Genomic DNA, 25,702 nt, shown 5'->3' with positions numbered 1-25,702 from the left:
AGCTGGGGTTCCAGCTGAGATACAAGCTGTCTAACATTTCCCCAGTTTTCTACAATGTCAGGTCCAGCAGCGGAAGGAAGGAACTTGGGAGGAGGAGCCTGCACGGCTCCTGAATCAAATTCTCTGCATAAACTCGTAATGAAGGCAGGAGAGGTGCATGCAATGGCTGTTTAATGTGCATGGAGCCACCTGTTGCCACAGATCAGTGGCATACTGAGGTGGGGGGGGGGCAGGGGGGCCAATGCCCCTGGGCCACAGGGCTATAGTGGGGCGCTTGATGGCTAACAGGGGGCCCATGGAGTTGCCAGTGACCTCATCCCACTGGCCACTTAGCAGGGAAGTATGCAACTTCTATGCCTTGTGCAGGCCGCGCACAGTAGGAAGATCGGCGGGGCCATGGTGGACCTCATTCCACCACGGCCCGAAGAAAAAGTCACCTCCAGATGCTCCTCCTCCCTCCTGCCTGTGCGGCCCTGGAAGAAAAATGTTGCCGGAGCCACGTGGGCAGGAAGGAGGAGGAACATCGGCTGCGTGCAGAAGAGAAGTTGCGTTTGTGGATTTCATCTTGTGGCGGCTGAAAAGAGGAGGCTGGTATCAAGGCCGCCACATATCCCACCTCATAGTGACTCGAGAAGAGGACACAGGTAGAAGGGCTGCTGCAGATCCCACCTCACGGCTTGGTAGTAGGCCACCGTGGATGCCACCTTGCAGCGGCCCGAGAAGATCAGGACCCCCGCAGAGCCCATCCCATTGCAACCCGTGAAGAGGAGGCCGGAGGTGAGAGAGAGGCTAAGGCCCTGAGGTGTGTGTAGTTGAAAGAATGTGTGTGGGAGTGAGAGCCTGTATTTTCTGTGAGACAGTGAGAGCTTGTGTGTGTGTGTGTGAGACAGCATGTGAGATTGAGAGCCTATGTGTGTGACAGCATGTGGTAATGAGAGCCTGTGTGTGTGAGAGACAGCATGAGAGAATGAGAGCCTGAGTGTGTGTGTGAGGGAAGAAGGGAAGACAGGTAGAGAGAGAAGAAAAAGAAAAATAAAAAGAGACCCTGTAAAAGGGATTAGCAAAAGACCAAGAAAGAGAGGTGGGGAAAAAAAAGCCTGTGACCAACTGATTAGAAAATGAAGATCAGACAGCAAAGGTAAAAAAAATTTAATAATAATTTGAATTTTTAGCGATTGGCATATATTGTTATCTTTGGGAACGTGCAAGAGCAGCCACATTCTCTATGCTGATCTTTGCAATGTACGAGATCAGCATGGATGAACTGGAAGCACCACAAATTTTTCAATACCACGGGGCTCTGCACAGAGGCTGGCAGGAGAACTGGCTTCAGTGCTCTACTGTGGCAGCAGAGGAATGAAAAACGCTTCAAGGTTGCTGGCAAAAGAGAGGGGGTCTTTCTCTCAGGTATGTTGCGTGTGAAGGAATGGGTGCCTTCCCGGGGGGTGTGTGCGCCTGTGAAGGAATGGGTTGCCTTCCTGGGGTGTGTGCATGTGAAGGAATGGGTTCCTTCCAGGGGTGTTTGTGCATGTGAATGAATGGGTGCCTTCTGGGGGGTTTGTTTGTGTGAATGAATGGGTACCTTCCAGGGGTGTGTGTGATTTGAATGGGTGCGTGTGAATGAATGGGTGCTTTCCTGGGGGTGTGTGTGCGTGTGAATGAATGGGTACCTTACAGGGGTGTGTGTGCATTTGAATGGGTGCGTGTGAATGAATGGGTTCCTTCCAGGGTAGGTGTGCGTGCGTGTGTGAATGAATGGTGCCTTCCTGGAGTGTGTGTGTTGTGTGCACGTGTGTGTGCCCACGTGTGTGCGTAAATGAATGGGTGCCTTCCTGGAGTGTGTGTATGTGTGCACGTGTGTGTGCCCACGTGTGTGCGGTGAATGAATTAGTGCCTGCCTGGTGTGCGTGTGAATGTCTGCATGCCTGGGGGGTGGTAGCGGTATGAAAATGAATGGGAGTTTACCTGTGAGTGTGTGTGAATGTGAGAGAGCAGTGAGTGTGTGTGTGTGTGAGAGAATCTGGGGAGTAAGAGCTTCTGTATGGGGGGTGGGGGGGAGAGAGAGGGTCTTAGAGCCTGAGAGTGTGTCAGTATCTGTGCGAGAGAGGATGTAGTGTGTATAAGAGTTCGTATGTGTGTACGTGGACAGGGTGTGTGAGAGAGAATGGATGTATGTGAGTATATGTGAGAGGGGGATAAGGTTTGTGCGCCCCCCTAATCTTCAACAATCTTAGGATGACTGGAAATCAAGATTTCCCAGGTATGGACACAGCAGGGGCTTTTTAAATTTATCCTTATTAGTTTTAATTTTGGGTGCTATTTGCTATGTGTGCTGTTTTGCAATATTTTATGGTGCTTGAAAAATGTTTTAAAATGTATATGATTTTAATTAATAGAAGTTATTCTATTTGTCAGTAGTTTTAAAATACTTTTATTAGTAGTGTTTTACTATTAAATGATGCTTTATGTTTCGTGATTTTATTTGTTTTATGAGGAATGGTGGTTCTATTTTTCCATTGTTACACACAAAGGGGACGATGCAATAAATGTGCACAGAAAGCGGACACTGAATAGTCCGTGCCCGCGTTCTTAACGCGCCCCAGGCGCCCTCCTTGGGGGCGCCATGCAATATTTAAATTAGGGGGTTGTGTTAACAAGGAGGCGCTAGGGACGCTTGCGCGCCCGTTAGCACCTCCTTAATAACGAGAACCTTATCGGCGGACATCCGTCGGTTAGGGAAACCGATGCCGCACAGCCAGGGGTTTCAAGGATACGGACGCTTGTCAGTTGAGCGTCCGTTTCCTGCACCTCTCTGCCAGTGTTTGTTTTTTTTAACTTTTTTTTTTTTTTTTTACTTTATTTTGTTTTGTTTTTCCTCCTACTTAATATCGCAATGATATTAAGTAGGAGGCAGTACAGAAAGCAGTTTTTTTCTGCTTTTCTGTACTAGTTTTAAGAGAGCTCAGCTATTGACGCCTGCTCTAGGCAGGCGTTAATTCTGATCGCTTAATGGGCGCCCTAGACGTACATTTTTTTTGTTTGCATCGGGAGTGAATGACTAATAGCCTCAATCACATGCATTTGCATGTGATGAGCGCTATTAAATCCACTCCGCGTTGGGCATGAGTTGAAGAGGCGCTAATCCCCTTGCATAAGGGGATTAATTAGTGCCCTATACAACCCACGTCCAACCGCGGGTTATACAGTGCGCTCAGCTGAGCGCACTGTATTGCATCGGTCCCAGAGTCTGGCTTCTTGGGGGTTCTATTTCAGTTTTTGTCTGCATATTGCTGGTTCTAATTTATGATCCCTTTATTCTGTATTTGATGAGGGTCTGTATGCTCTGTGTTGTGAGAGATTCTGCTAGCGTTTGTAGTGTTTGTGTAGGGATCTATAGCAATCAGGTTTGTTATTGTTTCCCCATTAGGTGGTTGTATTGATATTCTGAGACCAGTGTAATATTTACCTGTGCTTTTTTCACAAGTAGGGCTCTTGTTGTTTGAGTCCTTGGTGTTACTACTATTATGTTAAGATAGGTTTACTGTTTAGATTTTAAGTAACCTTTTTTGCGGGGTTTTATATTCCACAACATGTCTGGCAGTAGGTGTTTGTGCTGCTATTACTGTGAGGTGACACCAGAATTTGAAAATATTTTTTTGCATGATAAGCTGTAAGGGAAACAACCAAGTTCCATTGCTGGAGGAATTTCTGTGGATGCACACAGTATGCTACAGAACTGGAGGTGCAGGATTTATATTGACATTCTTTCCCTTCCTGTATATATTCCATAGTCCAGGCTGAGAGGCCTCTCCAAAGGAGAGAGTGCTGCCTTCTTCCTCTGCCAACTTGTCCATACTGGACTGCCAGGCTCAAAAAAGAGAGATGACACCAGTAAGGAGAGAGATATGGTAGCCTGGGATTCAGGAGAAGGGGGAAGTTAGAATGCTCATGTTCCTGGGAAGGGAGGAGGGGAGGAAGAGGGAGGAATTTACCAGTTGGGGGGAGGATGCTGGGAAAATGATCAGGGAGATGATGGGCTGAAAACTGGGTGAAAAGCCTAAGAGACAAGTCTCAGGAGGATGTGGGAAGAGAGTGGGAGGCAGAGAGAGTGGGAATGAGGAAGAGAGGACTCAGGGGGATGGTGAGCAGAAGAAAGAGGTTGGAGAAGAGAGGGGACACAGAGGCATTGTGGGCAGATGTTGGACGGAGAGGGTGGTCATGGGGATGGTTGGGAAGGCAGGGGATAGTCAGGGAGGTGCTGGGCAGAGGATAGGGGATCTTCTGGAGTGAGAAAAGAAGGCACCTTTAGCCCTAGTTCAGGCCTAGGGTCAGCAGCATCTGTAAAGGATAGGTACACAGGCAGGGGGGCCAGCAGTGTTGGGGTGTGGTGATGCTTTTATTTTTCCAGTGTTGCACTGCAGAGTCTGACCTTAGGGTTTCCAGTTCAGTTTTGTTTGCATGTTTCTATTTCTAATTTCCAGCCTCTTATTCTGTATTTAGTAAGGGTCTGTGTTTTGTTGTGTAACTGAGGGAAGGGATTCTGCTAGAGCAGGGGTCTATAGTAATTCTGCTTGTTCTGTTTTCAATAGGAGATATATTGGTCTTCTGGAGTCTGATATATTTGTAGTGCTGCTCTTTCCTGGATAGAGGACTTGTTGCAAGGTCCTGGGAGTTAGTGTTGTTTTGAAATGGCAGACTTGTCTCTTAGGGTAGACTGTATTTTTGGCAGGATATGATAAGTGTTATTGGATCTATGTATTATCCAAAAATACTGTACATGAGCTATGAGGACAATTTAGGAACAGTCTTCAGATGTGACTGTTTTTGATCTGATATCTAAAGAAGGGACCTATGTAATTTTAAAAGATTTCAAACAATTTTTTAAGTACAGGTCTTTTTAGGCAGCCTGCCTAGTTCTGTTTTCCTAATAGATAGTGTATTGTGTTGTAGGGCCTGATGTTATATTTGCAGTGTTGCCTTTTCATAGGCAGGACTTTGAGTGATTGAATGTTGGCAGTTTGTTTCTTTTTTTTGTAGAGGTGGTTTTCCATATTTTGTTTATTCATGGCTTTCTGTGGGCCAAGCCCACACACAATATGTTACCATAGGCCAAATGCCATATAGGTTCCAAATGTTTTTTGTTTCTTGGGAGAAGGGATTGAAAGAGCAAAACTGCTGGAGACCTGGGGGGAAGGGAGAGAGAACTGAGGGAGCGAGACTGCTTGTGACTGGAGGTGGGGATGGGAAGGGAGTGGAGCTGAGAGAGCGAGACTGAATCTCCTAGTATACATGTCATTGCACGCCACTGATAGATTGCATCAAACACCAAAAAAATCATTGACGAAGGAATTTCATTTGTATTATTGGTCTTTCTGAGAAGGTGTTTATTTGTAAAAACTTATAACCCACCTCCTCCAATACAATTGTTCGGTGCCTCTGTTTGACAACAGAGCCCATTTTAGTGGAGCATGCGCACCAACTAGGCCCACCAAAGAACAATGCTAACAGGCTGAGACCAGTGGTTGTGCGAGTCCTCAAATATGCAGATAAAATGAGGCTTGATGCAGGCCTATGAAAAGAAAGACCTAGTGGAATATGATGATAAGAGGCATCTCCTTTTTAATGATTTTTCAACTAAGGTATTAGGGGCTTGAAGTGCTACGGCTCCCACATTCTCTGAGCTTTACTGTAAAGGGAGTACATTTGTGCTCTAATTTCCTAGTTGCAGCATCTACCCCAGCCCTGACTACTCCTTCACTTTGCCCACTTCTCAGTGCCTGATTCACTTCAAGCTCCAGCCAGCAATATTTGCATCTTAATCGGTGAAAATGGCCTTTATAATATCTCTGTGGTCTGGAAGACTTTGGTATGGGCTTCTCCCTTATGAGAAAGAGATGACCCCAGTCTCTGTAGCCTCCAAGTATTCTTGACCTGATTCAGGAAGCTCTCTGATGAGCCTGCTCGAGCATCCTCTTCAGCCTCAATTACTCCACCTGAGACAGTGCTCCATGACCTCTGGGCAATACATGAAACAACTCCACACTCTGGCCTCCAAACTCTTTTGGCATGAAGAAACACAGACCGCCGTATTTTACCGAGCAGAGTCAAAGATGAATTGGCTGGATGGCCCACACCCATCAAACTAGATAACCTTGTACCCCTGTGAGTGAAATTTGACATTCAATTTCAAAAGAGCTCCCCAGACACGGTGCCAGTTTTCAAAGACCTATGCTTTCTCCTGTCCAGCTCCCTTTACAGTTCACATCCAAGCAGCTAGGGCAATGCAGATTATCAAAGAAAGTGCCAGCGAAGGCTGCACAACCTTTGTTTATATACTCAGGCAACAGTCATTATGCCTTTCCTGCCCAGAAAAGTCGGGAAACTACCATGCCTAGGGTTGATGGGAGAGGCAATCCTAGGCATTACGCAACCTCCTACTGTACGTCAAATGTATTGACAGTTCACTTGGACTTTGTAAGTAAGAAATTCTTCTCAGAAGCCTTTCTGGACTCTGGTGGCACCAGCAACTTATTAACGAAGCACTAGTGGAAAAAATTCATTTACAATTGTTGCCTTGTTGGCTCGAGTGCAGATGTGAATAAATTAAAATCTATACTCTCGTGGTTTTGGGAAGAGATATAAGCTAGATGAATCAGCTGTCAAACCCTGATGAATGATAAGTTTTGAGTGGGTTAAGTTTACCAGATTTTAGATTTTACAATGTAGCATGTCATGTGTTTTAGAAGGGAATGGCTTTCAAGGGGAATTTAAACTGTGTACCCCTGATCTAGTGAAATCTATCGTATATGCACTTTCACCATGAGGTGTGTTACATTTGCGAGGAATTTAAAGTACCATCTCATCTCATATCTTACCCTTTAATACATAACATGTTCTTCAGCATTAATGTCTCCATATTAGTCGCTTTTTCTGCATATCAATGACCCTCACACGTAAGCCCGGTAATTGGGATATGATTCTTCCCTTAACACAAACTCTACTCCACCTCTGACTAGGAATAAAGTTTCCAGCATTAGGGCCAGATACCTCTCTGCATGTGGAAGTATTGCTTTATTCTTTCATTTGCATGGGATTTCCACACGAGGGTACTAAGCAGTACTCAGATTTTTTGAATGCACATTTTCAGACCGATGCAATATCGGTGCGAGTAAAATGGGCACTCGTGATTGAGTGCCCGCCCTTACTAACGCGCACCAATGCACCACTCCCAGGCACCTGATTTAATATTTAAATTGGCTGCCATGGTAAAAAGGAGGAGAGCTAGAGGAAACTGTGCATCCCAAGAACATCCTCGGCATATGGGTGTCCAAGAAAGGTCGCTGTCAGTGCGGGTTAGAAACGGATACTTGATACGAACGTCCATTTTTCTCCCACTACCGGCACAATAATCACCCACAATATACTTAGCCTGGACTGTGTATTTTGTGGGTGTATATTAGACACCCAGAATTTTTTCCCCCACATTTTTTTTTTCATGATTCTGCTTTCAGAATCATGAAAAAAAATCCCTCCTACTAGAATCACCGCAATACTAATAGGAGGGATCAGAGAAAACCTGGAATTTTGGTTGTTTGTTTTTTTTTTTACAATGATTTCTTGAACGCGGCAGACCTTTACGCCAGCCCCGATCTGGTGTAAAATTTGCTGCGCTGCAAAGGCGCATTGGCTGTGTGAGAAATTTTTTGCATCGCAGGGATGAGCTAATAGCCTCATCTACATGTACTTTATACGTGATGAGTGCTATTAGTTTCGCACTTGACTGGATGCATCAGGGGTTATGGACACACATCCTAAATGCGTATCCAATCGTGTGTTGAGCCGTGCACTGGTCGCAGCGCATGGTATTTCATCGGCCTGTTTGTGAGTATACACCTTGCTGTACACTCACAAAATGTGCGCATTAATGAGGATAAAACTGTGGCATTTGGCTGAAGACACCTTTTTGCATCGGCCTGACAGGAAGGTGCAGGAAGCAGGTTTTAGAGGCTAAATTTAGGATTGTAGGTAGGAAATAAAAAGCAGAATCTCCAGAATAGCATTCTCAGAAATGCTCTTGGTTCTAGTGCAAGATGTGAGGCAGGCTGACAGAGCCATAAACAGGCAGTTTGACACCTATGACCAAGTAAAAAAGCATGCCCTTATGCTGTGTACAACACACAACACTATGAGTTGGTAGTCTCTTAATTATTATTTTCGGGGCAAGGTTTATTTTAAACATAACGCTATTATTACATATAAACTACACAGACAAGTGTGACCCTGGTCCCAAAAATGTGATCTCCAGGTCTGTACGGATGTGAGTCTTAACCTCTAACAGAAGAGAATCTTAACCTCTACCTTGTTAAGTGGTAGGGGTTGAAGAGGGAGTAAATGTCTTTAAGCCATGATGATGGAATGCCTTTTTTGTTTCTAGTGAATTATTCATTTTTTATTATATTAAACTAATTAGGTTCTAGATCTCATTAACAGCAAAGCAGACAATGTCTTCTACCAGGAACATGGTGATGCACCACAAAACCCTGACAAAAACACACTCAGAACTTGTATAGCAAAGCTGTGCCACTAACAGCACTAACACCCAGGACTCACACAAAAACAACCTTCCTGCAGGGCCTGTGGCTTCTGTTAGCTAAAGCCCTTTGCGTAACAGACTCCCCTCCCCCCAGATCTGCAGACGTCAGACTGAAGAAACTGTATTCCCCTGAGGCAGAGAAGCTTTTTCGAAACAGTGCTATGTCAGGAGGGACGGATGGATTTCTCTCTCCTTGTCTAGTACCAGTTCTGACCTGATCTGCTTATTCAGGTGTGTGTGTAGCAAGGATCCCCACACCTCCAGGAGAAAACACTGCAAAGCAGAAATTAATCGGATCTCTACTGCGGCTGCACGTAAGGATTCTTTATGCGGGAAACTGGGATAGAAAAAAACCAACATTATATATACAGTTACATGATTTTGTACAGATGATTGTGCTGGAATATAACCAGCGCAAAAGGCAGGGAGAAAGATAGAGACTCAACTCACTAGTACAGGTTACGCCTATCTAATAGTCCTTGCAGACCCTTCCCCTACCTGGTCAGGGCACATGGATGGGGAGAGCAGGGGAGACGGAGGTGTTAAGCCCTTTCTGTCTATAATGATCTTATGCTATCAGTCCTCCAACGCTCCTTTTTGATGGCTGAACGGTCAGTCCCAGATGTTCATCCTTTTCACGAGGTCACAGTGGAAGTCTCTGGGTGGCAGTTTTCTCACAGTGCACCTGCAACTATCCCTTCCAATGGGCAGTATTCAAGTTCATTAGTGCCCTTTTCTTGCACATCTCTTAAAAAGCAGTATTTCTCATCGATATGAATCAATCACGGTGAATAAACACGTGGATAAAGGTGAACGAGTAGAAGTGGTGTATTTGGATTTAGTCCTTCATGAGAGGCTTCTAAGAAAACTAAAAAGTCAAGGGATAGGATGCGATTTCCTTTTGTGGATTGCAAACTGTTTAAAAGACAGGAAACAGAGAGTAGGATTAAATGATCTGTTTTCACAGTGGAGTGGCTCAGGGCCACTAGGACCTGTGCATTTTAATATATTTATAAGTGGTCTGGAAAGGGGCACGATGAGTGACGTCTGGAAAGGGGCACGATGAGTGACGTTCTTAAATTTGCGGTTGGCACAAAACTATGCAGAGTAGTTAAATCTTAAGCAGATTGTGATAAATTGCAGGAGGACCTTGTAAGACTGGAAGACTGGGCGTCCAAATGGCAGATGAAATTTAATGTGGACAAGTGCAAGGTGTTGCATATAGGGAAAAATAACCCTTATTGTGGTTACACGATGTTAGGTTACACATTAGGAGTTACCTCCTAGGAAAGACATCTAGGCATCATAATGGATAATACATTGAAATTGTCGGTTCAAAAAAGCAAACAGAATGTTAGGAATTTTTAGGAAGGGAATGGGAATAAAATGGTTAATGTTCATAATGCCTCTGTATCGTTCCATGGTGAGGACCACACCTTGATACTGTGTGCAGTTCTGGTCACCGCATCTCAAAAAAAAAAATACTTGTGATGGAGAAGGTACAGAGAAGGGTGACCAAAATGATAAAGGGGATAAAACAGCTCCCCTAGGAGAGAAGACTAAAGAGGTTAGGACTTTTCAGCTTGGAGAAGAGATGGCTGAGCGGGGATATGATAGAGGTGTTTAAAATCACGAGAGGTCTAGAACGGGTAAATGTGAATCGGTTATTTACTCTTTTGGATAACAGAAGGACTATGGGGTACTCGAAGTTAGCATGTAGCACATTTAAAACTAATCGGAGAAAATTCTTTTTCACTCATCGTACAATTAAACTCTGGAATTTGTTGCAAGGGCATGTGGTCAGTGTAGCTGGGTTTAAAAAAGGTTTGGATAAGTTCTTGGAGAAGTCCATTAATCAAGTTGACTTAGAAATTTCTTCAATCAATTAATCAAGTTGACTTAGAAAATAGCCACTGCTATTACTAGCATGGGATAGACTTAGTTTGGGGTACTGACAGGTACTTATAGCCTGGATTGGCCACTGTTTGGAAACAGGATGCTGGGCTCGATGGACTCTTGGTCTGACCCAGTAGGCATGTCCTTATGTTCCCACTTAAAAAATTCCCATTCTCCCTGTAACCCCATCCCGTACATTTATTTGTTTTAGCCCCAACCTCCCTCCTCCCAACTGAAGCACCCCCTGCCCAAACAAACCCTCGTATCTATCTGCCTAAACTCCTAGCAGATCTTATTTTCATAAGGAGGTTAGATTACAGATTACCCAAACCTCTTCATCTCCCTCCCCCAGAAAACTTACAAAACCAAATGTAATAACACATGCAGCAACCAACATTTCCTACATTAATGTAAGAACCAAGAATAACTTCATAAGTCCACATTTAGTAAGTGAGCCATTTAACCAGCTCTAATCGAAATTTCCAAGAGGAAGATCTCTTTTCTGATGGCTGGTAGGGAAATTTTCTCTATGAGTTAGTGCAACAATTCAAGTTGCTGTGTCTTTAGAAGGGCCAGATCCTCCTGAGTGGTGCAGTGGCCTCCTGCCAGCTTTCTCCACCCTATGCCACCATGGGAACTCATCATGCACCGAGAAGGAAGGTCCAGACACCGAAGAAACAATAATGCCCTGCTCTTTAAGAAGCTCTTCTGCTTCTAATACTGTTTTGGCTCTAGCTGCTATGCCTTTGTTTGAATAGGAAATATCATACAGGTATAGCCAACAGTACCAGATGTTCTCTCTGCACAGCGTCGCTGTTATGCCTCTCATCTCAAAACATTTATGCATCGTTATAGCAGAGAGGTCTGCTAGTATTGAAATTTGATTCTGTTCCATGTAGAGTTCTTCCTTGCAAGATTAAATATTTCTTTCACTGCATAAGCATTAAAGCAGACAATGTTGTTTCGGGGTTGATTACCTGTTCTGGGCATTAAGCCCTAGGAGCTCTTTCAGTGGCATATGTCCATAATCCTGGCTTCCTCCGAAGCCTCGGCAGATTCTAATGTGTGGGGCACAGATTTTTTTTTTTTAATTGTATTATTTATGAAGTTTTAAAATAATTTCACAAATAATCCACTTTGCTTCAGGAACATGATACATCATTTTACAGAAATAACAAAAGGAATATCTCCCAATTCAAAATCAGAATCACAGTATCCTTTAGACCCTTAACCTATGGAGGGGGAGGGGGGGGAGGGGCTAGCCTTATTTAGGAGATGGAAAAGAAACAAATAAAAGTAAGACTTAGCTTAAAACAGCTACCAAGATTTTTTAGACGTCACCTAAACTTCACTCCTAAGAGATGGTAACATTTCCTGGAATCAATAAAGTTCTTAAGTTGCTCCGGTGAGAAAAACACAAAACTATCTCCTTTATACTTGACTAAGCATTTACATGGATATCTCAAAAAGAAGGATGCCCCTAGGGCTAGGGTATCCTGGTGCAAAGCTAGGAATCCCTTCCTTCTTTCTTGTGTAGCCTTAGCCAAGTCTGGAAATATTCTTACAGACTGTCCCATAAATGGTACATTTGACTTCTTAAAATACTTCTTCATGACAGAACTCAAATCACTGTCCGCAAAGAACGACACCAACAAAGTGGCTCGTTCCACCACTTCATAATTAGATAACTCAAGGTATTCTGTAAGATTATCCACATCAACAGCAGGTACTTGCATTCGAGGACCTGAGCCAGCTGGTAAAAAGTATACTTTATCCAAGGGGAGGGGGGACTGCGTCAGCAGAAAACTCCAGCATTTCAAGGAAAAATTTCTTTAAGGTAAAGCGTGGTAATTCTCCCACAACCCTTGGAAAGTTCAAAAAACGAAGGTTCAAGTGCCTCAGTCTGTTTTCAACAAATTCTACTCTTCTATTCAAAAAACCACTGTCTTGAATAAGAGAATTTTGTACTCCTCTAATAGTAATACAATCAACTATTCCAAATCAGAATACTTACTGGTTGGTGCAAAAAGAAGGCACCTGCAGGCACTGGATGGTTTTCGGGAAGCCAAGGAAGGGTTTAAATATCTGGGTATATGGATCCCGAAGGTTTATGCGCAGTTACATAAAACTAATTATAGTGTTCTATTTCAGACCATTAAGGCGGATTTGAGGAAGTGGGCCTCTTTGCCAATCTCTCTCTTCGGGAGGGTAAACTTGGTCAAGATGGCAGTCTTACCGCAACTGCTGTATCCATTTATGCATTTGTCATGTGATGTACCTCTGCGAGCTTTGTAGGATCTCTGAGGTGAGATTTCTCATTTTATGTGGAAAGGTAAACCGCCACAACTTAAATATGATGCTATGGTTCCTCTAAGGGAGAGGGGAGGGGGCCTTAAATTACCCAATTTCCTATGGCATTATTGGTCTTGTTGATTAGCTTGCTTGAGAGCTAGGTTGGGAACAAATCTTCTAGAGCTTTGCTTTCTCTGGAATTGGGTGGGGCGAGAGGCTGTAGTCTGGGTGCCCTCTTGCATATGTCGTTTACATCTAACACGTATAGGTCACGTGTGCTGGGGACATCCTATCATAGCTTATATCCTGTGAGCCTGGAGATCTATTAAGTCAAAGATTACGATACTAGATACATAATGGTCTTACATGTCTCCCTTGTCCTTGAATCCAGATCTATCTAACCACCTATTCTCCCCAGATGTAGAGCACTGGGAAAGGAGAAGCCTTAGGTTTTTGGGACAATTAATTGATGAGGATAACCTTAAGTCCTTCACAGATCTAGTGAGGGAATTTTAAATAGCCAACTCCACTAGGGGCCTTTATTTTCATCTAAGAAGAGATATCTTAAAACACTCATTGAATTATGATGCAGTGAATGATTGTGAAGGGGTGGAGGGTGTGTTCAGTTGTAAAGCTCAGCCCAGGTGTTTCATCTCAGTTTTGTATATCTCTATTCACTCTGCGCTGGGGTAGGTCAACACAGCAAATTGAATTCTTAGACAATGGAATACGGATTTAGAGATTCAACTGGAAGCCAGGGTCTAGAAAGCCATCTGGAAAGCTGCTAGGAATATTTCTATTTGTAATAAAGGGTATGAGGTGTAGTTTAAATTATTACATCATCTGTACCACACCCCGGTATTTTATGCTCACTTTTGTAACATCAGTCCACTATGTTGGAGGGGTTGTGGGAGAGAGGGATCATACCTTCATACGTGATGGGAATGTATCAAAGTACAAAAATTTTGGTTTATGGTTACCAATTGCATTTCTGAAATCTACAAGCAACCATTGACAATTGATGCCTCTTTGTATTTGCTGAGAATATCGGGTAACAGATGGGAAATGAGAGGACATTGGAAATTGACTGATCATTTGTTGCATTTATTTATTTATTTATCATTTTTATATACCGACATTCTTGATAAAAAATATCAAATCAAATCGGTTTACACTGAAACAGAACAGTCGCAGCTGTGGCGTTACATTGAAACAAGTCGTCTAATCATTAAATAACAGGTGAATATAGAAAAAAATAATTATAAATAAGCATTTATAAATAAAACCATTATAGATAAATGTTGAATATAAACAGGTCATCAAAAAAATGAATGACAAATATAATGGGGCGGCATAAACAGTGGAAAGTGATAGATAAAGTGAGGCATCTAATAAATAAATATTGCTATGGGTAAGCGGAATAGAAAGGGCGTGGTGGGGCCCAGAGGAATCGGGTGGCCATGAGGAAGGAGAGGGTTGAGAAGCTCAGGCTGAAAGATGGATTGAGAAGATCTGGTTGAAGGATGGTGGAGAGGAAGAGCGAGGAGGGGGTGGGATGAGTGGCATTAAATCAGGATCGGGGAATATGCTAGAGAGGTTGAGTCTCTCTACGGTTCAGTTTAGTCCATTGACCAGTGTCTCCCTAATGTCCTGTTATGTCCTTTGACCAGTCCGAATGATCTCGAGCCTCCGGAAAGGCTTGTCTGAAGAGCCAAGTTTTGAGGTGTTTCTTGAATGTTTGAAGACACGGTTCTTGTCTCAGCTCCGGAGGAAGCGAGTTACAAAGGGTGGGCCCGGCTGTAGAAAAGGCGCGTTTTCTTAAAGTGGTTTTGATCGGAGGTGCGTATAGAGATCCTTTGTAGGCGTTTCTGATTGGTCTGGTAGATGTGTGTGTGCGAAGTTGAAAGCTTAGCTTGAGAGGAGCAATGCCGTGAATGTCCTTGTGGATCATCAACAGTGTTTTGAAGGTGATCCTGGATTTTAGAGGGAGCCAGTGCAGGTCTTGTAGTGTGGGTGTAATGTGGGCTCTTTTGTTTGAGTTAGTGAGTAGTCTAGCCGCAGCATTTTGGACCATCTGAAGGGGTTTAATAGTTATTGCAGGGAGACCTAAGAGCAGAGAATTGCAATAATCTAATTTTGTAAGGATGATAGATTGTACTACTAGTCTGAAGTCGCTGAAATGCAGGAGAGGTTTCAGATTTTTGAGAACTTGAAGTTTAAAGAAACATTCTTTAGTTGTGTTGAGGACGAACGATTTTAAATTGAATAGGTTATCGAGCCGAACCCCAAGGTCTCTGACAGAGGGGGAGTGGAAACCCTGTACAAAAAAAAACCCTCCTGCTAAGTCTCTGTATCTATCTCTCTTTTTTTTTTTTTTTAAACTTACCGGAGCTCAGCCTTACCTGTTTAAGCACAGAGACAGTCTCCAGCTGTGGGGGGAGAGGGCATGTGACAACACCACTGCGCTTGGCTTCCTGCATCTGCTGCCTTTCAGCTGCTCAAGCAGTTAAGTTCATGCCAGCAAAACCAGCTAACAGACGAAGGCATTCATCTGAGGGACCTCAGAAATCACCTCAGGAATTCTCAACCGGAGAGGGACTATTTGGTATCATCACATGAGAGCGGGGCAAATTTTATCCTTAATTCTCTATTTTAAAATGAAGCAATCCCCAGTGGGGAGATGCATGTCCACCATCTGCTGGAGACGGAGGATACTGGCAGGTTAATGTAACTGCAAGGATCTATATACTGTGACATCAGTTACTCCGTCTCCATCTGCTGTTAGGAATGCATAACCCACTTGTTCTGGATTCATCTGATTAGACACTAAGAAATATATGATTTACTATATGGGTGAGTGGATGGATGAGAATACCTCACACCTCCAATAAAACCATCAGTTGAAGTTTGGAACAGAATGCTTAAATATATAGGGAAGGAAGGGAGCTTACTTTGATAACAGCATTCTTGAATAGGTTTCACGAATTAGCTTCTTCACAAATGCTTAAGTCCTTTGAACAATTTAGACAGGGATTTGATTTACCATCTACATATTTTTTTACATGTTTTAAATTGTGCCACATTTTGAGCACTATTATAGACAAAGCAAGCATATCTATTAACAAATCTACTCTGAGATATACATTAACTTCTAACTTTTTTTTTCTAATCTAATTTTGGTTGGGTCACACCTTTTTACCAGAAATCCACACTTCTTACAATCATACATCCTGGCACTATTAGATACATCATCCGCTTTTGATACTATCAGCCACGACATCCTTATTGATAGGCTCACAGAAATTGGCATCAGTGGTACCCCACTTCAGTGGTTCAAATCCTACCTTAACGACAGGCAATACAAAGTTAAAATAGGTAACAGTGAATCTAAGGCTATTGACCTATCATGAGGTGTACCACAAGGATCCTCTCTCTCATCCACCCTATTCAAAGCATCAATACAATATGACATCATAAAATACAGTACAGAAAAAGCATAGAACCTAAAATACAACAAATAGCAAAAGATGCATAACATTAAATAAAATAAGATATAAAAATTAAATTAGAGCCATATATAACCCAGGTATTCATTTCAACATCAAATCAATTAAACATTATTTTATTTGATGTTAATGAATACCACTGATTAGTGGTTTGGTTTTAGATTTATTAATAGGGTATGTTTCTCTGTACAAATAAAATGTTTATTTTCTGACTGTTTTCTTGCAAAAATATGAATTTGTTAGGAAAATTAGAATATTCAGTTGCTTCTATTGCCATAAATTTTCCTTGAGATAGCCTCATATGAGACGAAACACAGCAGCTGTGTCAAGATTTTGGGACAAGTCTCACACATACTTCTAGGATCCTTGGCTCAAATCTAACATTTGCAAAACCTAACCCTGGATTTTTGGGTTCTTGATATCGATGTACTCTATATGGAACTTTCTATTTGATAGATGTTTAATAAATTAATAAACTGATTTCCTAGATCTCTGTTATAAATATTTTTTGTCATCAGAAAAGATCTATTGACTTTTTTTTGCAAGTTTGTGTATTACCTTTTCTTTTTTTAGTGTCTGATCAGAGGCCTCACAGCTCCCTAACACATAGCAATGTTAGGCTGCAGTGAAACAATGCTTGTTCTGCATTTTTAGTTTCTGGACCTGCAGCTTCCTCATGACTTTTGTGCTTAAAGCTTAAAGGGGTCCTGTTCAAACCGGGACTATAGCACCATAAGCCTTTATTCATAGCTACCCTGGATTGTTTTCCATTTTTATTCCCTCACCCTCCTTCTCCCCCCTCAGTAATCCAGTCATTGCAGCAACAGCCCTTGTTAAGGGGCCACATATGATGACCATTTTCCATTTTCTTATTGACTTTTAGACTATCAAAATAAGGAAATTAGGCCATCCGCTAACCTGACAGCAAGTGCTGTGCACTTCCAAATGGAAGGGCCCTAGTTCAATTCCCAGAGGTTTTCTGCACCCTGGGTTGGTTGGGAGTCAGTCATCCATAAGAGCAACACCTGATAGCTGAATTTAGAATCCATGATACAGGGTTCCGGAAGGCGCACAGCTTCTGGCCTCAAGCCTGTCGTTGTAATGACCAGACTAGGAACAGTGGGAGGGGCTATTAAAATAGGGGGAAAAAATCCCCAGGTAGTTGTGAATAAAAGCTCATTGCACCAGGATCCCAGCTGTGACTCCAACTGAACTGGAAGGAAGAGCAGAAAAACTAATGAGCCCAAAACAAAAAAATTTATTCCTAGAGCATCACTGTATGCAAATCCATCTCAGAAATACTTATGGTGAAGATCTTAAAAAGCAGAGCCATCTCCTGGCTTCAAGGCCTGGAGTTACCATCCCAAACACAGCCTGTTCTTGTTCAAAATTTTAGTAAACAAGAACATTTGATTTTACTTCCTTACCATTACAAGAATGCTAACATTCTCCAGAACCTACCTGAGGGAGGTACCCACAGCAGGTGATGGCAGAAAATCCAAACTTGTCTATAAACTTTGGTTCCGACTGTCCTGCACCTTTACCTTAGGGGGAAAAAAAAATCATACACTAAACCACCAGAAAAAAGCACCAATTACCTTGAAGTGTCATTCCCATGCTAAACGCCTGGTAAAATGTGACTTTTATTGGACGTCAGGTTGCTTTTAGTTTTCCGATTAAAAATCACAAATTTATTTAAATTAAGAATAGAATGAAAAGCTCAGAGTGTGATTTTTCTGTAACTGATATTTATTTTTATTTATTTAAAGTTTTATAAACCGACATTCGTTGGGAACATCACATCGGTTTACATGGAACTCAATGCAGCAAACAGAAAGCTTTACATGGAACTGAAATCAAACTAGTGTAGAACTAGTTTACAGTCTGTAACTTTAGATAACATTGACTAGGGGTATAAAAAGGCAGAAAATTACAATGGAACAATTGTATATCGATTAACTTAGATCAAGTGAACAAACATATTTACATTAGGTAACAAATTTTTACATTAGGTAGCGATTATCTTAGGACAGGTGAGCAAACAGAGATGAGAACCAAGATTTCAGGTAGCAAGTATGTTGTGGAGGAGGGAGGTGGTATTTAGATAAGGGAATTGCATTAAATGAGTGTTATGTAGAAGAGATATCGGGAGAGGGGAGAGATTAATTGAGGGGATTTCAGTTATGGGAGTTTATAGTAGGGTAAATTGACATTTTGAGGGGGGGAGGTGTTGGAGTATGGGATGTCCAAGTATAGGCTTGTCTGAATAGCCATGTCTTGAGTTTCTGTTTGAATTTTTTTGGGCAGAGTTCTTGTCAAAGGTTGGTTGGCATGGTATTCCATAGGGCTGGGCCTGCAATGGATAAGGCCCGTTCTTTTGTGGTGGTGAGGTATGTGAGTTTAGGTGATGGCGTATGTAGTGTGGCCATGTATTGAGTCCTGGTGGGTCTTGAGGGGGTGCAGAATCTTAAGGAATCATTGAACCATTGCATATCATGATTATGAAGGGATTTGTGGATGATTGTAAGGGTCTTGTAGTTGATCCAGGATGATACTGGGAGCCAGTGAAGGTCCTTTAAAATTTGGGTAATGTGTTCATTTTTGCGGGTGTTGGTAAGAAGCCGGGCGGTGGCGTTTTGGAGTCCCTGGAGGGGGTAGGTTGCGTTTTTCTGGAGGCCTAGGAGTATGGAGTTGCAGTAGTCTAATTTTGATAAAATAGTGGATTGAGTACTGTACGGAAATTGTTAAGGTGTAGGAGTGGTTTGAGTTTCTTTAGGGCGTGTAATTTGAAGCTTTCTTTTATTGTGGAGTTTATAAATCTTTTTAGATTGGTTTGGTTGTCGAGTGTAACGCCAAGGTCTCATACATGTTGCGAAAAGGAGATTTGGGAGGTGGGGGGTTGTGATGTGGGGAAATTATCATGAGTTCTGTTTTGGATGCGTTGAGGGCAAGGTTAAGGTTGGTAAGGAGGCTATTGATTGATGAGAGTGCTGCTTCCCATGTGTTAAGGGCTTTATGTTGGTATCGGTCACGGGTATGAGGATTTGAACATCGTCTGCATATATGAAGTATGGAAGATCAAGTTCGGAGAGGGGGTGGCAGAGTGGTAGTAGGTTTATGTTGAATAGGGTGGATGAGAGAGAGGATCCCTGTGGTACTCCTCGTGATAGGTCAATAGCCTTAGATTCACTGTTACCTATTTTAACTTTGTATTGCCTGTCGTTAAGGTAGGATTTGAACCACTGAAGTGGGGTTCCGCTGATGCCAGTTTCTGTGAGCCTATCAATAAGGATGTCATGGCTGATAGTATCTAAAGCGGAGGAAATATCTAATATCTAATAGTGCCAAGATATCTAATAGTGCCAGGATGCCTTTGTCAAGGCCTTTGAGGAGGTAATCTGTTAGTGAGATAAGGAGGGTCTCAGTACTGTGGTGTTTGCGGTATCCATATTGGGATGAGAAAAGAATGTGATGTTTATCTAGGTAGTCCGTTAGTTGCAGATTCACTATATTTTCGAGGATTTTAGCAATGAAGGGTAGGTTAGAGATGGGGCGATTGTTGACTAGTTCAGTAGGATCAAGTTTTGGTTTTTCAAGTATGGGTTTAATTATGGCTAGTTTGAGAGGTTTTGGTACTGAGCCCAGGGTAATGGATCAACTGATTACGTCGGCTATGGGTTTGGATATATTAGGAATGGAGAGTAAGGATTTGGTGGGAATTGTATCTAATTTGTGTGAGGATGGTCTCATTTTCTTTAGGATGGATTCAACTTCAGAGGAAACTGTGGTTTCAAAGGTATTTAGTTCAGCCTTAGGTTGTTTGGAAAGGGTTCTGGTGGGCGAGGGAGTGGTAGGGAAGCACATTGTAAGTTTGGTAATTTTGTTGTGGAAGTATGATGCTAGGTCTTCACATTTAGCTTTGGTGTTTTCGTCAGGTGAAGGGGTAGGTGATGTATTTGTTAGCGCTGAGACATATTCGAAAAGGGCACGGGCATTGCATTGTAAGTTATGGATTCTCAAGGCATAGAAGTCTCGTTTGGTTTTGTTTATAGTCTCACGGTATGTGTGTAGGGAGAATTTGTATGTTGCAAGATGTGTGGCAGAGGATTCTTTGCACCATCTTCTTTCATGGGTTCTCAGGTTGTGTTTCATCTTTTTTAATTCTGGGGTGTACCATGGAGGGGTTTTTTGTTATGTGTAGGGTTTATTTCTTTGATTTGTAACGGGCAGAGATTGTTAGCAATGACGCTGGTGAGGTGATTCCACGATGATAGGGCGGAGTCAGGGTTGGTTAGGTCTAGTTTGTCGAGATCTTTGATACGGCTAAGGTTAGGTCTTCCTTGGTGCATGGCATTTCTTGAGCGTGAGGGAGAGGAAGTGTTTTTTATGGAGCAGGTTGTTCTGATGACAAAGTGGTTGGACCAGGGGACAGGTGTAAAAGAGGGAGGCTCAGGATGGATTAGGGAGTTTATAAAAATTAAATCTAGGGAGTGGCCTGCTTTGTGGGTGGGTTTGGTTATGATCTGTTTGAGGCCCATTGCTTTGAAAGTGGTCAGGAGCGAGTCGCAACTGGTAAAAAGTGGTTTTGTATCTACATGGAGATTGAAATCTCCAAGGTTATGGGAGGGAGGTCTATGTTTATATTTTTGGCTATAAATTCAATAAGGGGGGATACTTTTTTTCCAGCAGGCCTGGGGGGAGGGGGGAGTATACTAGGCAAATTTGCAGTTTAGGAGATTTGAATAACCCAATTTCAAGTTTGGGGTTGGTGTTGACAGATTAAGGTAGTAGTTTAAGTTCAGGTTTTGCAGCGAGTAGGAGGCCTCCTCCTTTTTTGGGGGGGTCTTGGAATAGAGAAGATGTCATATGTCTTGTTTCGGAGTTGGTTTAATAGGACTGAATCCGTATCTTTGAGCCATGTCTCAGTTATGGCACATAAGCCAGGATTTTCATCCAAAAGGATGTCAGTATTTATTTAATAAGATTTATAAACTGCTTTCCTAATGTAAATTAAATCATCCAAAGCAGCGTACAACAAGATAAAATATATTTAAAAAACAAAAATAAAATAATCCTCGCCTTTATCGTATCTCATGCACTATTGCAATACTTTCCTACAGTAAAACTGTTTCTTCATCTCTTAGTTCTCATTAATCATTAACTGGGTTTTCAGTTTCTTACAGAACTTCATAAGTCCTGCTTCTCCCTTATCCAACAGAAAGCTGTGGAACCACCATGGAGAAAGTTCTATTCGGAAGTCTTGGATGGTAGAAAGCCTTAACAGATTGCAATTGTAGCTGAAATTGATGCTGCAATCTCTGTGACCTGCCAGATTGTTTCCACTGCTATCCATTTCTCATATGTGAAGGGCAATCCATTTCAATATCTTAAAAGATAGCACTAATACCTTGAATTTACATCAAATTCTGATGGGGCATCAATGAAGTTTTCATAAAAGTGGTAGTGCAGAATCCCGCCTTGAACACCCCATAATGTCTCTCGTATTTGTAAAAGTCTCAGCGGAACTCCTGGCAGACCCCAGTAGATGGCATTACAATAGCCTATTACTGCCATAACCAGTGCATAAACCACTGATTTCACAGCTTGTACATTTAAGAATGGTCTCAATTGCTGAACCATTCTCAGACGAATAGAAGCAGTACAAACCACACTGGAAATATGAGTTTCTGACTCCAATTACCATCCAATAACACCCCTAAAGTTTGTATTTCCTCTTTAAGTGTTGTATTAACAGTGTATATGTAGATGGCATTTTTCCATACCCCCTCCAATCTGTAAAACTTCAGTGTTTTTTAGAATTTAAAATTAAGCCACTATTGCTCAACTACATACTCACCACTGCCATGCATTCCCCTACTCTTTTCAAATCAGATTCCCTATCCAGAACCAAATATGCATAATAAAAACAGAACAAAAAACAAACAAATCTGTCACCCCAGCACTGGGGACAAAGAAGATCCCTGGGGTACTCTGAAATTCTCCTTTAGAGCCACTGAACAGGTGCCTCAAAAGCTCACTGATTGTGTTCTGTCTTGTAAAAACAATGTTAACCACAGCAATTCCTTTAACCTCAACTCTGAACAGCGGAAAAGCAACACCTTATACTCTATCATGTCAAAAGCACTTGACAAAGCAAGGGATATAATTAAAGATGGAAACCTTCTATCAAGATGCTGCAGCACTGATTCCATCAGATGCACCATAATGGTTTTGATGTTGCAGCCTCTTCTGTGATATATCTAGTTTCTCCTTTTCTTCCAAGAAATCCACAATCTGTGTTAAAACTACTTTTTTTTCTACCTTAGCAGCAAACAGAAGGTTAACCACTGGTCTATAATTAGAACAATTCCTAGAATCTAACTCAAGATTTTTTTAGAATCTGAGTAATTATTGCTTTTTTTTTTTTTTTAAAGATGTTGGAACTTTCCCTTCAGATAAGGAAGAATTTACCAAATTCCATAATCCTTTCAGTTCTAAATCTGAGAGACCTAAGACTAAATAAGATGGACCCAGGTCTAACAAAAAATTAGTCTTAACTATCTTCACAAAAAGTTCCACAAAGAAGACAAAATCAAATGCCCACAACTCTTCCCCCAGTACTGGATCCTCCATTTGCTGCAACTCATTCGCATCTAATATGCTATTATTTATATTACATTTATCTGTAGATTCTGATGTAAATTCAGAACTTTTTCCTTGAAATGACGACTCAATTCTTTACATTCCAGAAGACCATCATACACCAGAGATTCTTTACTATTACTCAACAGCTTATTTACTACACTAAAAACTACTCTTGCATTATTTTGTGCCCTATCAATGAGTCCTGAATACTGCTTCCTTTCTTTCCTGAACTATCTGCTTAAAATATTCAGTGGCTGCTACCTGCTACTGGGTTCTACCTTCATTCGAATCCATTTTCCTCCATCTCCTCTCTGACATGGTCAAGCAGGCTGGAATCTGGGATCACCCCCCCGCAGAAGCGACCCAGGACTGCAAGACAGGACTAGAGATGTACTTCTGCCTGCTAGCCCCTTCCATGCAGGTTGAGCCCTTGGATTCTGGGGGCCAATAGGACTTTACTTCTGGAGAACATCATGGTAATACAGGCACAGGCCAGGAGCTGGATACACGAAAGGATTGGATACCAATCTGGATCCAGAAGCAAGGTAGACTGGCCTGGAGCCAAGGCAGGGTGGACTAGACTAGACAGGACAAACAAGAACTGTACTAGACAAGGACAGGACAGAACAAGACAAGAAATGGATTGGACAAGGACAGGACAAGCAACAGTAAACAAAAAAGCATAAACAGGGCACAAGGCTGGCTAAGTAAACTTAGAAGGCCTGAAGGTTGCAAGGCAGGAAGGCTCGGAAGGCCAGAGAGCAAGGCAAGGAGGCCAAGGTAGGTCACAAGCCAAGGCAGGAGGCCTAGGTAGGTCACAAGCCATGAAAACAAGGCAAGAATGCATGGATGACCAGGTCAAGCCACCGAGATGTCTCTCTAGCTAACGAAATCCTTGTTTTAAGTCTGCCAGCTGTGTATTGTACCATGGAGAAATTGACCCTTTATTCTCCTTTATATCTCCCTTTTATTTCTGACAGTTGGACTACATAATAATACCCCCTGCTCTAACATGGAGTACCATCCCGCAGTCCATCTATCCACATCACTTAGATCCTCAGTTAGATGACTACTTACTAAATCAGATACAGTTTCTATAAATTTCTCCTAATCTTTTTTTTCCTGAAGATGCTGTAAAACCCCATCTATTCAATCCCTTAATTTAGGAAGATAATCAAACCTACACCTAAATAAGTAGTGATCAAGCCACATCAACTTTTCTGAGTTCAAACATCAAACCACCTTGTGATCTTGCTAATGAAGATCCAAAAATCAAATCCAGAGTATGCTCCCCAATATATTAGCATTCCCCATGTACCATCTGAACTAAATCGCTCACCGCTAATAAGTTCAAAAAGATATTAGGTTTTTTACTCCTCACAATATTCACATGATGGTTAAAATCCCCCATAATTAATAAATACAGATATTTCAATGCTTGTACTACTATCACTTCAACCACTGTATCCAATACATCATTACACACTCTAGGGGAGCAGTACCATAATGAAATTACAATTGGTTCTTCATATTCTAACTTCACAGAGGTATTTTCACAGCCTTGCACCCAATCCATATATAGTCTTCTTAAAGGTAAGGAGTTTTAAAAGATGACAGTGATTCACTGTAGGATAAACACCAGTGACCCTAAACAAGGATGTGCATCATTAAACTTGAGGCCTGCAGCTATCCACACAGACTGAACCAAAGTGCAAGCTAAGCAACACAAAGATGTAGGCTTCAGCCACAACTGTTCTTCATATCAGACATTTGTCAGCACCTCACACTGTGAGATGAGAAACTTTGACAAGAACTGTGCACATGTCCTTGGAAAAAACTTTGTATCCAGCCATGAGACCAACTATGAAATGGTATTGTTCCACTCATGTCTGTGATGAACTTTATGAACTTAAATTAACCTACAATGGGAATATTCATATGCATCTACACTCACACAATCATATGCATTCCCACAATCCTGTGACTACAGAAGGTGATAATATCTAATCAAGATCAATGTTGAATCCTTTGGAACTGAATATGCAATGAGGTTCCAAACAGAGAAAAGGACTCTGAATTATAGAGACAGTGAGCTTTTGCTTCCAGAACTTTGACTGCTGTAGTTCACTTCACCTGTGAACCTACAAATTAGACTAGCAGCTTGCTCTGAGAAGCAGGAGTCTGGCCAACTATCCCTTGAAAGAACTAAAGCTAAGATCTTTTTCACCCTATTAATGCCATCATATATCTCACAGAGATGTCTGTGAGACCATTGGTTTCTGTCATTCACCTATATGGGGGTTTTGCTGGCTTTCACTCCATGGTGTTGAGACAGATCCTACAGTTGCAGGTATGTGACCCAGAACAGGCAAAGGGTGAGATAAAACTGACTTAATTACCTTTCAGCTGGGTCTGTAATCGGTGGTGGAGTAGGCCGAATTACATCCGTTTGTGCTCGCCTTTTTTGGGGAGGCGGATCAGATGGGATCCCTCGTGGAGTCGGCTGAGGTTGGTCAGGGGCTAGGGTGCCCAAAGAGGTAAGGGACACCGATGACAAAGCCCCCGGTGATGTAGGAGTCATGACAGATGTACGAGGTGGTGAAACATCTGCATCCGACTCTACTATTAAGGGTGGTGACACTTCTCTGGGTCTTTTATGGCCAGAGTGGTGTTTCTTAGGCTGTTTTTGAGTAGATTGTGTCGATTGAGCACAGACGCACGTCGAGTGCGTCAGCGGTGCGTCGATCGGATGAGGATGCCATGCAGTGGA

At 42.2% G+C, this 25,702-nt stretch overlaps 1 protein-coding gene across 3 annotated transcripts in view; it reads right to left on the bottom strand.

Annotated features, from left to right (window-relative positions):
• The window catches only part of LOC115090774 (ketosamine-3-kinase-like), a 54,202-nt gene that overhangs the window by 13,186 nt on the left and 15,314 nt on the right, over window positions 1-25,702 (bottom strand). For all 3 annotated transcript variants that reach the window (XM_029600271.1, XM_029600272.1, XM_029600273.1), the window contains exon 4: window positions 17,749-17,831. In XM_029600271.1, the coding sequence (XP_029456131.1) occupies window positions 17,749-17,831 (83 nt within the window). The remainder of the gene's footprint in view (window positions 1-17,748; window positions 17,832-25,702) is intronic.

This window comes from Rhinatrema bivittatum, chromosome 4 (genome assembly GCF_901001135.1).
Source record: "Rhinatrema bivittatum chromosome 4, aRhiBiv1.1, whole genome shotgun sequence".
In the NCBI taxonomy this organism is placed as follows: domain Eukaryota; kingdom Metazoa; phylum Chordata; class Amphibia; order Gymnophiona; family Rhinatrematidae; genus Rhinatrema; species Rhinatrema bivittatum.
This window is presented reverse-complemented; position numbering and strand designations above follow the sequence as displayed.